At 44.1% G+C, this 15561-nt stretch overlaps 1 protein-coding gene across 1 annotated transcript in view; it reads left to right on the plus strand.

Moving 5' to 3' along the window:
• Positions 1-15561, plus strand: part of DDX31 (DEAD-box helicase 31) — a 42857-nt gene that overhangs the window by 14398 nt on the left and 12898 nt on the right. Inside the window, exons 15-17 of the mRNA XM_014256241.2 lie at positions 2288-2338; positions 4288-4427; positions 9813-9894. Coding sequence (XP_014111716.2) covers positions 2288-2338; positions 4288-4427; positions 9813-9894 — 273 coding nt within the window. The remainder of the gene's footprint in view (positions 1-2287; positions 2339-4287; positions 4428-9812; positions 9895-15561) is intronic.

The raw sequence follows: 15561 nt of genomic DNA on the forward strand, positions 1-15561 counted from the left end.
TCCTGGAAAGGTGACCCACAAATATTTTTTCTAAAATTCTGAGAAGCTGAAACTCATGGGCTCTGTCAGCAGAGGAAAACAAATCAACTCAGACTTTTTACCCTAGTCCTACCTTGCTGCTTTCTACCAGGGTCTTTGAGGAAAAGGAGCTGGAGGAGACACAGGTGGACTGGTACTGAGGAATCTTTGAGTTTGCAAAACACTCCAATTACCAGTAAATCCCAAGAGACTTGTGAAAGAGAGCCAAGGGAACCCCCAGGAGAGTAGCTGCTGCTGTGTGTCAGTAACGACTGAGTGGAGTTGGTGGCACTGTGAAAGTGATCATGAATGCAAGGCTGGTGATGGGAGAATGCCTTCTCCTAAAATGTTTTCCCTGGCTATTTATGAGGCTTTTGGTGAACCTTTTATGCTTGAGCAAATGTACATGAAAGTGCTGACTGTGGCAGTGATTTTCCAAGCTGAGATGTTGAGAAAATTATGGAAGAGTAGGGAAAGAATCTGGATGGATGAGAGGGATGGCTCCTGCCCATGCTGTCCACTCCTTCTCATGTTAGAGATGCTCCAGACCACAGGGGTGTCTTGGTTGTTGGTTTATTTTGGGGAAACTGCCCTGTCCCAAGGTCAGAGCCCTCTCCTCAGACAGCCTTTCCTTGGCTCCTGAGTGTGAGGAAGAGCACAGTAAGGGAAAAGACCAAAGCCCTGTCAGTGTGGAAGAATAGAGACAGCCAGCTCGGAATCAGCCGTCAGCGCTCCTGTCTGATCGTGCTGTAGAGTTTATAGTCTTGTTATCCTGGTAACTGCTGTACATGCTTCCCAACTTCCCTTGATTTATTTTCTCCAGCCTCCTTTAAATGGCTTTTTGTACATCTGTTCATTCTGACTCTAGGAACAAGTCACTCCTTAATGAGCGTGTTGGAGCACGAGTGTGCATTATTTCGGAGTGGGCGCTGTGGAAAGTGTCTCCTCTTTTACTGCAGTTGGAGCCACATAACAGCCTGGTTAGTGCTTATGGGAAGGCCTTTGCTGCCAAAACATCAGCTTCACATTCTTTTAACGTGTGTGAGAGTTGCATGAAAACACTTCAGTGGGTGGCTGACACATTTTTAGTACATTAAGCTCCTGCTTATGTCCTTAATATATTCTATTTTGCAACTAGCTAAAAGATACATGTGTTGCAAAACATTTCCTAACAGAGTTAAATCTGAACACCTGCTCTGCTATTGTGCCTGGTGAATGTGAAATCCAAGAAGTATGTGAGGACATTACTAATGAACAGAAAATCAAGAAGGGAGATTGAAATGTGTTTGCACTCTCTGTTTTGGATAGTATTTAAACTCTCGTTCTTTTGGAAGGGGTATGTTTTTGGAGCTATGCTGGCTGTGGATAACTGAAGGGTCTCATTCAAGTCCTTCTCCAAGTTGGTGGGTTTTCTCACCAGCTGGCACATCAAATAACACCTTGATAGCAGCTTCAGACTCTTTTCTTCACGGCTGCATTTTGTTTCTCCAAATCAAACCAGACTGGTGCAAATCTAAGGCATAGCTGAAGTCCCCTCTCCTGGAGCTGTGCTCCAGCTTCCTGCAGATTCTGCTAAATTGTTTATTGGCCTTTTATTTTAGGGCCAGATGACCTGCAAGTCATCTGCTCCTCAACTTCAGACCATCACCTAGGAAACAGCTAATTATTTGTAGGCAGAGGTCAGTGTATCTTTGGACGTTCCACCCAAGGCCAGGGATTCTTGACCATTGGCCTTTTTTTTTTTTTTTTTTTTTCATTTTCATCATAAGCAGCCTGGTTTTAGTACTTAGATTTGCTGTGGAGAAAGGTGTGCTCAAAACTAGTGCTGCCTTTCAGAGATTTAATTCTACTTCTCTGTGTTTGGGTAGTAGGTGCCCATGAGCAGATCTCTTTCTATCAATGAAACAAACTGAAGAACCAAGGTACCACTACCTTTTACACAGTGGATTCTCTCAGATACAACGCAAAGGGGTTGTAGCAAAATGCTGTAATTCAACACCACCATCCTGAAATAGGTGTTTGTATCCTCCAGGCTTTGGGCCATAGTAGTGGATCATTTTTGATGGCGTTAGTCTGCTAACAATCCTTCAATTTTAAACCCTCAATGTTATTTCTGACCTTCAGTCCATCTCTCCCCAAATTAGACACATAAAATTCCTACTTACACAGCCACTTGCTTTCAGACATAATTGCCATCCCAGAAGACTCCTCACTCTGCTGGTACCTCCAAAGGATTTTTACTAAAGTGATTTTCTTATTAATTTTAAAGGATGTAGCAGCACGGGGGCTGGACCTGCCTCAAGTGACCTGGATTGTACAGGTGGGTTTGCTCTGTGTGTTTTAAGTGCAGCCTTGCTCAGAAGAAATCGATTCTCAGTCCAGAACCTTCCTGCAGTTTGCTGGTTCCTGCAGATGGGAGAGACCTACAAGTTCCTGACTGCAGGACTGTGGCTCTGGGTTTTGCCAGGATAAAGCATTGCTATGATAGCCTTGGTCTGTTTTTAATTACTCTGGCATTACCAGAGTTTCTCCTGGCTGGAGATGAAACACCCTCCCTTTCCTCACCCAGGAAACCAAATTTTGTTTGGTTGAAATCCTGGTCATCTCTTGCAGTTTTGTTCCTGTTTTCCTGAGCTTGCTGGGGAGGCAGTTCCATGAGGAGTTTAAGTGCATTCCTAATTTTAAACATTGAGTAGCCCAGTAGTGTCAGTGCAGTGACCTGAGTGTTTTGAGTGAGGCTTGGCTGGGTTGGGGCTGAGTAGCTGCAGGCATCCAGTAAAACTGTGTGGTTCAGACTATCCCTGAAAAAAACGTGCCCAACAAAACCCCACACTGCTGCATTGCTGTCGACAGAAATATAGTCCTAGGGAAAAAAAATAGAAACAAAGGAAGATGGATTGAACCTTAAAAATAGCAGCCTGTCGTTTCAAAGAGGAGGCTGAGAGCATGAGACAGATTTCATTTCTATAAAAGATTTATAATTAAAAAAAGGTTAGTTGAATAGAGGAAAAACTGATCCAGAGATTCACATGTATCAAGTGACACCTGAGTAAAAGGAACAGGGCACAGAGCCTCAACAAAGCTTTTTAATTTCTACCTCATCCCTTCAGGTAACAAATTTGATTTGATTTTTTGTGTTTTTTTAAGAAAGAATGGTATTGTAGCAGCCAGCTAGTTGAAGAAGGCTGTGGAAGTGAAGTCTTTAATTCCCAGATCTGTATATTAATATAATTTAACCAAAGATATAGTTGCCAGTATTAGAACGCAGTGCAAATTACCTAAAGCCCTGGGAGACTTCTGTGTGTCCAGAAGGTGAAATCTCAGCTGTCCTGAGAGCTGTGTCCAAGAGCAAGGACCTGCAGGGAGCAATTAGATTGCTCACAGCATCTTACTCACACCTCTAGCCAGTAGAAACTTTGCCAGAGGGCACAGGTATAAACACTAGAGTGGGCTTTGGTTGTTGATTTTTTTCCAGTTAAACTGCTGAGGGCTCATTTCTGAGCAGTATCCCTGTGCTTGTTCATTTTTTCCAGGAAAGAGAGGAAGCGGGGGAAAGAATAGGGGGAGGTTAAAGGGAGGGAAATGTGTCACCCTTTATCAGATCTTGCAAATGGCTGGGCAGTTTTGATTCCCAGTGAAGTAAATGAGAGTCACTGCTATATCTGGGAGGTCTTTAAGGAACATTTTCATGGTGCCTGGTAGTTGGACAGGGGAAGACAGTTGCTACCTGTATCATAGACTGCTGAAAGCACTCCCTCCTCTCTCTTAGATTTATTCTACCCTGTAACCAGCTATGATTTGCTTTAATCCAAACAAAGCAATTTAGCCCAACTCAAAATTTGCATCAATTTTTTTTTTTTATTTTGTGATTTTTCTCCCACATGCAGAGCAGGCAGCTCCCTGCTCCATGTGGGCAGTCCTGGGCGCTCTTTAGTGTGAGATTTAATTAGATTAGATTTTTTTTTTTTTAGGGGAAGTGAACAGGTTTCTGTTTAGAAATAAAATGTAAAAGGCAGAGAGAGACACTGAGATGGGGAAGCTGTCCTATTATCTGAAAGTTGGCCAATGTGTGACATCCACATGTCAAAAAGCTGCTGCAGCTGAGAGGCTGAGTGATGGTTCCGGGGATGAGGTGTGTTACAAACAGCCCAGTTCCTCGGGAGGTGCAGCCTGTGGGGTGTGTGTGTGTGCCTTTTGTTCCAGGTGAGAGGGCTGGGTATCTCGTTTATAATTAACATCCTGTTAATTCCTCTTTTCCCCTTCCTGAAGTACAACGCTCCGGCTTCACCTGCGGAATACATCCACAGGATCGGGAGGACGGCGCGCATCGGCTGCCGTGGGAGCAGCCTGCTCGTGCTGGCGCCTTCGGAGGCAGAATATGTCAGCTTGCTGGCTTCTCACAAGATTAAGTGAGTCAGAAACGCGAACAAAAGTTTCAGCTCATCCTTGCTAATTAACCTTCTGTGGCACTTTCAGCGGGACTGTGTCTCGTGCAGGTTTTAATAAGAATTTATTAATTCTTGTGATCCAGGCCTGGCCCCAGACTAGCAAAAGGAGAAGAGGGAAGAGTGTGAAAATCATCAGCCTGACAGGTTGTGCATGAGTGAGTGTGTGTGGTGAGGGGCACGGAGGAGACAATCGTCGGAGATCCTTTGCACTCCATTGTTTTCTCTCTGGCCCCGGGTTCAAATCGTGACTGTGTGGAGATCACAAGTCAAACGAGCCTGTCAGGTGCTGCCTGGCCCTCTGCCTGTGTGGCACCACCTTGTCATGTTGGGCTGTGCTGGCCCTTTGGGAGAGATCCAGGGAAGAAATTGCTGGGGAGCTGTGAGTCGTATCTGCAGTTATTTGACCAAGATGTGTTGTTTAAGTGGCTTGTGGCAGGAATAGGTAAGGTTTTGGCAAGTGGTGAGAGCCCAGTGTGGTCCTGGAAGGCAAAAAGGGAGGCTGGACTCTGCAGAACTAAAGTGGGGTGTGCTTCCAAGCCCAAGAAGGCTCCTCTTACCTGGCTCTGCTTTGGACTTGGGAGTAGCAGCAAGGAGAGCAAGCCAGGCTTGGTAAGGACCAGCCCAGTGTGCAGTCAGGTACCTGATGGCTGACACATGATGAGATTTTAGTCCAGCTCTGCTTGCACAATGGTTCTTTTGTGGAGAAAACCCACAACTGGCTGCTCAGCATCGCTAGGCAGGATCTCCAGCCTCCTCAGCAGCCAGCTGGGTGTTTGTGCCTCCCCTTGCTCCCTGCTCTGCTGTCTCTCAGCATTTGAGAACATCAGCAGCGTCCCTTCAGTGTTGTAGCAGTGTTGATGGAGCCCTGTAAACTCATGCACAAATTAGTTCCCTTTTATTTCTTGTATTTCTGTCGGGTGGAGCTGCTTGGAATCGAATTTGGTTTTGCATCCTTGAAACAAACAATTGTTGGCAGTAAATACAGCCTTATTCTAGGCTGTGAGCCATTTAGTGGTCTAACAAAGAGCCATCCATCATCCCAGGTAACTATCTATTAAGCAGACACCAGCAAGACATGGAAGGCTAAGCTGACAGGGTTTTTTTTCATGTAACAAACAGCACTGACATTTAAAGGTGAAATCCCACATAATTGTGAATTTTTAACTCCAAGTAGAAAGTTCTGTTTTTCTATTTTATAATATTTTGGTAGTGGTAGAGGAAGGAGAGGGAAATTTCCTTCCTTTTTATTTTAAATGTTAGTGCTTTTATCCAATGTTGTTGTTTTTTAACAAGTTTAGGGAAGTGTCACTCAGACTGGTAATTACATCTGCTAAAGAGACCTGTTGTAGAGCTGGCCATGGTCTTCAGGAATCTTGAAGACTCGGAATAAGCAGGGGGAGGTTTATGTGAATTTATTTTTCTTTCGCTTTTCGGAGCCAAACAACTCTGGGGATTGCCTTTTCTTGTTTTGTTTGCTTGTTTTATGTTCTGCAGATGAAGGACTTGCCAGAAAGGAGTGTAATTTGCCTTCCTTGACCCCTATCCTTAGAGGGAAGGCAGTGAGTGCCTGACGGGCATGGGGGTGATCTGGCCTCTCCGCTCTTCCCACATGGATGAGGAGAAGGGGCATTGGGACAGAGCAGGGAGCTGATGAATTACTGAGAAGATGTAGGAAGGCAGCTTGAAGCTCAAGGCAGCAAGTGCCATCAGCACAAATTGCTGTTACCCTTCATAAACAGAGCATTATGGTGATAATCCTGACAATTTAATTCAGTGCAAGGGCGAGAGACAGCGTGTGTTGGACTGTCACCGAGCCTCTTAAGCACTGCTCATTTCTGTTCCTTTACCCTAAGTCTTTGTAGCTTTTGACTTGGTCTGCCCAAGCTACTGGAGTTTGCTTTATTTTTTTAATTCTTAGCTTAATTTTTAAATCCCTTGAGTTTTTGTTGAGAATGAGTGTGTGGTGTGAATGTTGTTTTTTTTTTTTAATTTGTTGGGGTTTTTATTCCTTTCTTAAATGAAATTCCCGCTGGGTTTATTGAAATGTAAATACTTCATAAAATATGTATTTTGAAGAGACAAAGCATGAGATGTGTCCCCACAGCCTTCAGCTGGTGTAAATGAGCAGCGCTCTGCTGGTTTACAGGGGATGAGGATCTGACCCAGAGTTTTTTCCTAAACCCCTCCACCCACCCCAGCATGCATGGGAGTAAGTCCAGGAATGTTGAGAGTCGGAAGTAATGAGAGCAGACGTGGCTTTGTTCCTGGATGAAAATCCACTTCGGAATTAGAGATGACTGCCTTTGAAATTGGAAATCGCTCGCAATTAATTTTCACCGGTACCTGAAGCCTCTCCTTGGCTTCCAGTGTGGAAAAGCTGTGTTAGCCTTTGCCAAAACGATCTCACTTTGGCTCTGCTGAGATCAGTAATTCCTGTTGGGGCTCAGCAGAGCTGCCTCCTCTCTCTGCAACTTTCTGTTTGGGCTTTGTGTGGCTGGAAGTTGTGGCTGCCTTGCCCAGCTGTAAATGTGGATGTGCAGGCACGTGCACACTCATGTTTTCTTTACATTCCCTCTTTCCTTTTTTTTTTTTTTAAAAAAAAATCAGACTCCAAAATGTCCTGTATCAGCTCCAAGCACAACTAACAGATTTCCCTTCAAAGGGAGGAGGCAACAAGCAGAAGAAATGCGAGGTTCACTTTTTTTTTTCCTTTATGTCTCTTCTAGTCCCTTCAGCTGCAATCTCGCAGCGCCTGCCTCAACAGCTATCAGATAATTTCTTTATCTGCTAACAGCGGCCTAACTAATTTATAAAGGAAGTGGCATCACCGTGAAGGCACGAGTCATTTCCCTCCCTGCTCTGGGGTTTTGCTGTTCCCCCCTCCCAACTCCCTCGCCTGCTTCCCGCTGTGAACCCAGTTCAGGGATCTGTTTCTGGCGACGTGCCAGGCAAGGGGAGGACCCGAGAGGGGGTGACAACTCCGACAAATCAATGTCAAAGGTTTGACATTTTCATTCATAGCTGTGTCTAAGCAACCTTTGCAGGGGAAGGGGGAGGTCTGCTTTCCTCTTGCTTAAGTGGTTGCCATTTATGTTTTAATTTGCTGTTATACTTTTCAAAACCAAACAGAGAAACCCTCGGTTGTCGTTTTATGCTCCATTTCCCTTTCTCCCCCATGGCTCTCCCGCCTTTCTCTGCATCTTCTGTGAAGAAATTTGTGCATGGGATGACCCAGCTGCACATGGAGGGGCTGCTCTCCCTTCTAGGGTATCTTATGGCCACTCTGGCCCATCCCTTCCAAGCTGGATGGCTGTTCTTCTGCACCTTCTCCTTTATTACACTGTGATGCTGAGTTGGCTGAGGTTGAAAAGGCAGGTTGCAAAAGTAAGGGTATTTTTTACTTTAACTGGGAAGGGTGGAGAGCAGGTGAAGATCACAATATCCTGTCACACAGTGTGGCATTCATCCATTCCTGCTAGCCAGGTGTTAGAGAGCTTGGAGTGAAAAGAAGATATCTTTGTTGTTATAGTTTGTTTCTGTACTTTACAAATTGAAGAATACCAGAAATGCTTTCTTTCAGAAGCCAGAGGCAGCTTTCTGACCATCTGAGATTCAGGAATCTGAGAACTGTTGGACCCCAAAGATTTCTCTTTTCCTTAGATTGGTTTAATCCCAAGTGAACTCCTTGACTTATTTTCTAGACATGACCTTTGCCCATTACTGAAAATTTGGGCCCACAGACATCAGCTTTTATGATCTGAGTAATTCCCTTGAAAATGGGACCCAGTTTGGATGCAGATGTAATATTAATGGCCTGGAGCTGCACAGCTGTTCCTGAGCTGTCACCTGGGGTATGTGTGCCCCTTAAGACAGTGTTAAAGAGGACAAAGAATTCCTAGTCTCCTGTAAATGCACCTTTAAGCAGGACTGCTCACTTGGAAATGAAGCAGGTTTGTAAGCATTTCCGTATCTGGGCCATAGCAGGACCCAGCAGTGTTTTGCAAGCAGGACTGGAGAATAAATCATCTGGTTGAGCCTACAGGAGGAATGTGAGTCGACAGAATGAAAATAAATGCCCAGTGTGAAGCCTGGCTAGGACAGCTGACTGAGTCTCCTGTATTTAAAAATAAATAAATAAAAAAATGCTGTGGAGTCCCTAATGGGCTGGGCTTTGGCTTTGCACTTCAGATGAGAGTGGAGGTGAGTTGTCAGAGCAGGGAAGGAAATCAAACTGTGTGTCTTGTGTCAGAGGTGGCTTTTGAGGCTGTAAATGAATTGGAGGGTGAGTTTGTCCAATGGGAAGTGCCTCTGAGCTTGATCTGAGAGAGGTAGCAAGGAGTGGGAACCAGGTAGCATCCTGGGGGAAAGGAAGAGTGATGATGTGATCACAGGGAAGGAGGCTGCAGGAGAATTGGCTGATAGGAAAAGTTCCTTGGGGTTTTGTTGTTACCCTCTGAGCTTGAGTTACTATGAGGAGCTGTGTCTTTGCATACCTTTAGTTTTGGCTCTTTGGTTTTGTGAGCATGGAAACACAGGTGGAAACAATGTGTGTAAACATGAAGTATCATCCTTTGAATGAGGGTTGAGCACTGTGTCTCATTCCAGAGACTCTGGAAGCTAAACTGGAGGAAACAAGATGTAGCTGGAGTAGCAAACCAAGTGGAGCAAACAAGAGTAGCAAACAAGGTGTTTCCAACCTGTGGGTGCCTCAGTCAGTCTCTTTCTCACAGTTGCACAACCATGTACAGTTGCTCTTGCCCATGGCATTGGCTGAAAAAAGAAATGTTGGACAACCCCTGGGCTCAAGGTGGAGGTTGCAGATCTTATTCTTTATAGTTACAAAACAAATTTACAAGGAGCTGATTCAGCTCTGTCTTGAGTTTTGTTTGGAGAAAAGAATAACCAGGTGCTTCCCAATTGTTCTGATGCTTCTCAGTGCAAGGAAAGAAAAATTATGAAAATAATGGAAGTGTAATCCAATTTATTTCTTTAACCAGTTCTTGTTTGAGAGCCAAGGAGACTTCCAGAGAATGGAAAGTCCACCCTCAGTTATTTTGATGCTCTGCTAGAGTTGGAGTGTGTATGTTGGTGACTTAAAACAGTGACAAAATTGTGGATGAAACTGTCTCTGTGCCACTGAAAGCAGGAGTTTGGATTTTACAGTAGTTCCACTTTCAGGGGTGATGAGGGAGTATCTGGGCTAAGACCTTGTGTATTTCAGGAATGAATTCTCAAGCTGAACTGTGAATCTCAGTTGTTTTGTTCTCCATTACCAGTCTGTGGCTCATTCCACGCTGTGTTTCAAAGTAGGAGAAACAGTAATTTTTTTTGTCTTTGTTGCTTCAGTGTTTCAGAGCTGAAGATGGAGAAGGTGTTAGCAGTCCTGATGAAAGATGATCGTTTCAAGGTGCACAGACCAGGAAGCAGGGTGAGTTATTCTGCTGCTTTGGAACTGCTGCAGTTTTCACTTGCCAGTTCAACATCACAAGTTTTCCTGCCTTTACATCTGTCTTTACATCCATGATGTCAGACATTGTAAATAATTATAGAACTACTTTATATCACAATTTTTCAGTCTTTTGTTGTTCCTGGAAAGCAGTTGCTTGCTAACTCTTCAGCAAATAGCTTTGCAACAGACAGGAAAGGTTTCTGGATGCAAAAGCTCTGTGTTTCTTCCTGCACAAGGTTTCTGTTTTTCCTGTGTTTTCTGCACTAAAATACTGTTGGAGATGACAAATGGCTCTAAACTTCTCTGAAGAAATGAGGGAAATGCATTTGGTGATGTGTTACATGTGGGTTTTTATCATCTGTATTTACTTGGAGCCTAAAACAAAGCTCCCTGGGTTGACAGGCACCTTTCTATTGATTTGGGCAAGCTTTGGGTCTGCCTCAAGTTGCTAATTCACAGAATTCACTCATTTGCAATTGATGTCTCGGGTGTTGCTGTGCTCTGGCAAATTAAATCCTGCAAGAACCCGCATTTTGAATGGAAGTCAAGAATGTGTCAAGCATGATGCAGCATGCACTCTTTTTTGCCTCTTGTTGCTGTTTTGCCTGCCCGTGCTTTTGTTACCCGTGTCTGAGGCGCCTTGTTCCCGGTGCTGGCTGGTGGGAGCTGTGGTGTTCCTGGTAACCGTGGTCTGTGAAAGATGTTCAGTGTTCCTGCACCTCACAGACAGCCAGATCTGAGCTCTGCTGAGATGCTGCTCTATTTAAAGCTCTCTCCCACCACTGTTTTTGGCTGAAATCAGCCTGTAATGCCTGTGTTTTAAATGTCTGGATCATGGCTAGGATATCACCTCATAACAAAGTTCAATTGTGCTCTGTTAGTGCAGAAATTATTTTAAATAGGTCCATGTAAAAATACTTTCCTTTTGTCCCAAATGTGATTAAAGGGGCAGTAAGTTCAGTTTTCCTTTGAAGATTTTTTCAACAATTCCATTTGTGAAGAAATTGTACTTTAAATGTTACTGACATAGGACAGAATATTTGCTGTTCCAGATGTGGGGACAAATGTTATTTCATGGGAAATGGGCAAAAAAGAGAACATGTTTTGTTCCAGGAAATGATGATTTAAGTTTTGAAAAGTGGCAGGAGAAAATGCCTTTTTAGCAACAAAAACCTAACCAAGCCTGTTTGCTACCAAAACTGATCAGTTTGGTATTTCTGCCATGCTTCCAAATTGTCAAATGCTCTACACATTTAAACACAGAATTTTTAAAATACACTTCTTTTGGCTTTCTCCCTTTCCTTACAAAAAGCTCTAAACCCAGCCCCTCTTTGAAAGGTTTGGGCAGTGCTGCTGGGCAGGCCCTGCCATGCCAGGTGCTGCACACTGGAACTTGCACAGAAGGACTTGGTTCCTTCTGCTTTCAAAGGTGGGATTAAATTCCTCTTTTCCCTCTGACATCAAAGCAAGTGGGATTTTGCTGTTGACTTCAGTGGAGCTGAGATCCATCCACTGTGATTGTAGGATGGTTTTAATCTCTTGCAGGAAATTAGAAATACAGAATAACCAGTTTTTATGTAACTCAATCTGAAAGAATTGGGATTTAAGAATAGAGTTTCTCTTTATGGTAAAAATTCTGTAGCATTTAATGGGGATGGAATGATAGCAGTTCTGTCAGTATGAAATAGACTCCTTCAGGAATTACTTGAAAAATATATTAATGCAATCAAGGAGTTGTGTTTGTTAGCTCCATGTTTTATATTGCCATGGAGGCTCTGAGTGGTCAGCTCAGAAACTGCAGGGGCAATTCCCAAGTTTTCAGGAGGGTTAATCTCTATTAAATTCCCTAAATTTGCCACATGGACATACAATAAGCTGGGAGTGCAGTGGGACAGGGAGGGATTGAGGAGGTGTCAGGAGGAGCTGAACCTGATGCCATTGGGACATTGCCATTGGAGGGAGGTTCAGCTCTGCTCTCAGCTCTGCATGCTCTGAGTCATGTTTATATTATAGTTCTGCACACAGGAACCTCATTATGATGCTCTTCAGTTCTCATTGCCTCAGCTCAAGTCCATTAGAAGTACCAAGTTGGAACATGTATTTTTTGGGCTTCTGTGTGCAGCCAGGGAGCAAGCTGAAGTGCCTGTAAAATGTATATTTTATATTTAGGTATATGAAATATATATGTGGCTATGTCTGGGCGTGTGAATGTTCACCTGCCTACAAAGAGAATAAATCTGATCTTTCAACTTTTATGGAGGGGGGCAAGGGGGACTTGGTGAGTTCTAGAGAAGGTGTGTGGAGGTGAGTAAAAAGTTGTTATTAAAACAAAATCCTTCATTTTGTTTTGAAGTATAATGGAAGCAGGAGATGTTACAGCCAGGCTTTTTGGTGGGTTTTCCCCATCTTTTTTTTTTTTTTTTTTTTTTCCTTTTTTAAGAATGAACTTTTCTACCTCACCTAGTCTTACTATGTTTCAATTTTTATTTTTTTCCATTATCCTGCTCTCTTAATGAAATCAGAAGTTTTCAGTATTTATCCCAACCTCTCAAACCTAAAACCTGCCATCTTTATCACTGGAAGTTGCCTTCTTCTGTCAGAAATCCATGTATCTTTTCCTGGTGGAGCTGGAATTTTTGGGAGTTCCCCTGGTGTCTCAAACTGGTTAAGTAACGTTGCACCCTGATTTTTTTCTCATGCATTTCTTCTTTTAGCTTATAAATATTGTTATTGTCGACAGTCATTATGCCAGTGGTTTGGGATCTGCCAGAACAGGCTTTTAAGGAATCACAAGGCAGAAAAAGTTCTCCCATCCCACTGTTTCTCAGTGATGGCAACAGTGCTCCTTATTTAACAGAGGGAACAAATTTAGATGGTGGGCAGATCAAGCAAATCTCTGGGGTAGGCTTTTATCTTTGGGGTCTTGGAAAAATGTGCAAGGTCTCAAATTAATTGTCCTGCTCATCCAAATCAGGATTAAAGCTTGCCTGTGTGAGTAAAGCACATGGAATGGCTTCCATGCCCTTCCAGTAGCGCTGATTTATTTAATCTGTCCAGACACTCAATCATGGGCAGGTTTTATTTTCACAGTTTGTCTCTGAGTCAGTTTTAAATTTAGATTTTTTTTTTTTATTATTGGGGTGGGTTTTTGTTTTGTTTTTTTTTAGATGAACCTCCCTGGAAGACAGGAATCAAACACAGGGGTTTTTTCATGCCCATTAGGGTGCAATTTTAAAATGAGATCTGTCTCAAGGGTCTGAAGGGAATAAAAGACAAGGTGGAGATAGGAGGGGAGAAGCTGTTTTCTGAGGACATTATATTTCCTGCCATTTGCTTTTTTTTTATTTATATCTCTTGCAGTGACCTCACACTTTGAAAATTATGCATCTAGTTTTTTATCCCTCATTTTTGTCTCACTTTTTTTTTTTTTTAGTTTTTTATTTTCCCCCAGCACCAGGAAGAAGAGATGCCGCATTTTGAAACCTAAAGGGGGGAATAAGAAAAGTCCTTTGTAATATATTGCCATATTATCACTAAATCCCCTGACAGTTGTGACACAGAAGCAAGTCACCTGTCACTTAAGCTTGAGGTCTCTTTAATTTTCTCCTGGAATTCGCACCAGGCTGTCTTTAATTTGAGGCCTTTATTGGAATTCTGAAACCTTTCTGCCTCCCCGGTGCTCAGATCTATTCTGAGTGCTGTTACAGAATGTATACAATAACCAACACAGGGATTCAGAGGGGGCTGAAGCACTGTTTATTTAACACTCTGGAGGGATTTTCGTGCTTATTCAGTCCTGGCTACCCAGCTTTCAATATCGCTTTGACAACCGTTATGCCCTTCTCATTAATTTTAAACAGTTAAAACACTGGAAAAAGAGAAAAAGTTTTCATTATTAAAGTGCTTTACTTTTTAATAACAGAGGATTCTGTCCGCCAGGGGAAAGGGCAAACCTCACTAATTTCACATTCATATTAAAAAGCGCTGGGAAGGTGACACTTGGTGCTGCCAGGAGGCTTAACAAAAGGCAAGTGCTGGGGGCCCGAAGGAGCAGGTGGGGCCAGAAAGTTTTGTGTTTCACATCGGTGGAAACTTGGTAGTGCCAACGAGGAGTGCCCACTTCGGGCAGGCAGCTCCACTTGGGGGTCACTGAACCTCTGCAGAGGCCCCTGGGCTGGGTCTCAGCTTCAGGGCACACCTGAAGTCAAAGGCACATGTGAAGGGAATGTTCAGAAAAGGCAGGAAAGCTGAGGAGGGGTCCAGAGAATAAATTATGTGAGGAGCAGCTGAGGGAACTGGGGTGGCTGAGCCTGGAGAAAAGGAGGTTCAGGGGAGACAATTCACAAACAGGAGGGTGCAGCCAGGTGGGGATCAGGATCTGCTCCCAGGGATCAAGGACAGGAGGAGAGGACACAGCCTCAAGCTGTGCCAGGAAAGGTTCAGGTGGAACATCAGGAAGAATTTCTTCACTGCAGGCGTGGTCAAGCATTGGAATGGGCTGCCCAGGAAGGTGGTGGAGTCCCCATCCCTGGAGGTGTTGAGGAAAAACCAGACATGGCACTCAGTACCATGGTTTGGTTGACAAAGTGATGATCAGTCAAAGTTTGGACTCCATGGTCTTGGAGGTCTTTTCTGACCTAAATGATGCTGTGATTCTGTGAGATAGGTTGTGAGTCTTTCTTGAGGAGATTGGGAGACAGCAGAGACCAGAAATCTGGGAGAGTTCATGTGCTAAAATAGCCAGGCTGTCTGTGGAGGTGCAGGTGGACAGCCAGTCCAGGCAGTGAGTGAGCAGGAGCTCCAGCCCCACGTGTGTTTGCTTTGTTGAGGAATTACCCAGTGGCTGGAAGCTGTGGGATCCTGAGTTTCAGAGAGGGCAAAGTGCAGGGCATTTAAACTACATTTGAGGTCTGTGTGTACATTTGCTGTTGGGTACAGGGTGGCACATCTGGGACAGGAGAGCATTTTGTGTCAGGTGCTGGCAGCCACGGGGTTTGGTTGTGGTGTCAGTGGGATGTGGCTCCTCTGGACTGGCAGCAGCACAGAGGAAAGAGGGGTTTGCAGCATTATCATGCAGATCTGCCAGAGAAGAACAGGATTGCTGCCTTGGCACAGGCCAGAGAATTCCAGGAGCTGGAATTTGTATTCTGTCAGCCCTGCTCGGATAAGGGGTCTGACCAGTATCAAGTTGCTGCCTTGGAGCTGGCACTCTCACACTTGGATGCTGGTTCCTGTCTGAATCACACTGGAGAACTGTGGCCCTTTTCTGGGAGAGGTGCACATCCATGGATGCTTGGCTTTGCACTTTGCTGTCAACTTTTCATCAAATATTTCACTTGTTTTCTGGTCCGCGTTTCCTTTCTCTGCCTGGATCCCTCAGAGAGGGAGGGAGCCTCTCTTCTCCCAGTAACAGCTTGCTCCCAGGAATGTTTGTTTTCCATTTCCTGAACTGCATCCTACAGTCTGATCCCAGGAAAGCTGGAATACGTGCAAAATTGCCCTTTTGGCTTGAAGAAGTTTATTCTGTCGTGCCTTTGGTGCAAGGGGCTTGTCCTGCTCTAGAGGAGCCAAGTGATGGCAGTTCCAGTCAAATATGATGTGTTGACAGTGAGGAAACTTCATGTTGAAATCCATGCTGGAATTCAT

The sequence above is a fragment of the Pseudopodoces humilis genome, chromosome 22 (assembly GCF_049639895.1).
Source record: "Pseudopodoces humilis isolate 2021_Gansu_Grassland_sample_001 chromosome 22, ASM4963989v1, whole genome shotgun sequence".
Lineage (NCBI taxonomy): Eukaryota > Metazoa > Chordata > Aves > Passeriformes > Paridae > Pseudopodoces > Pseudopodoces humilis.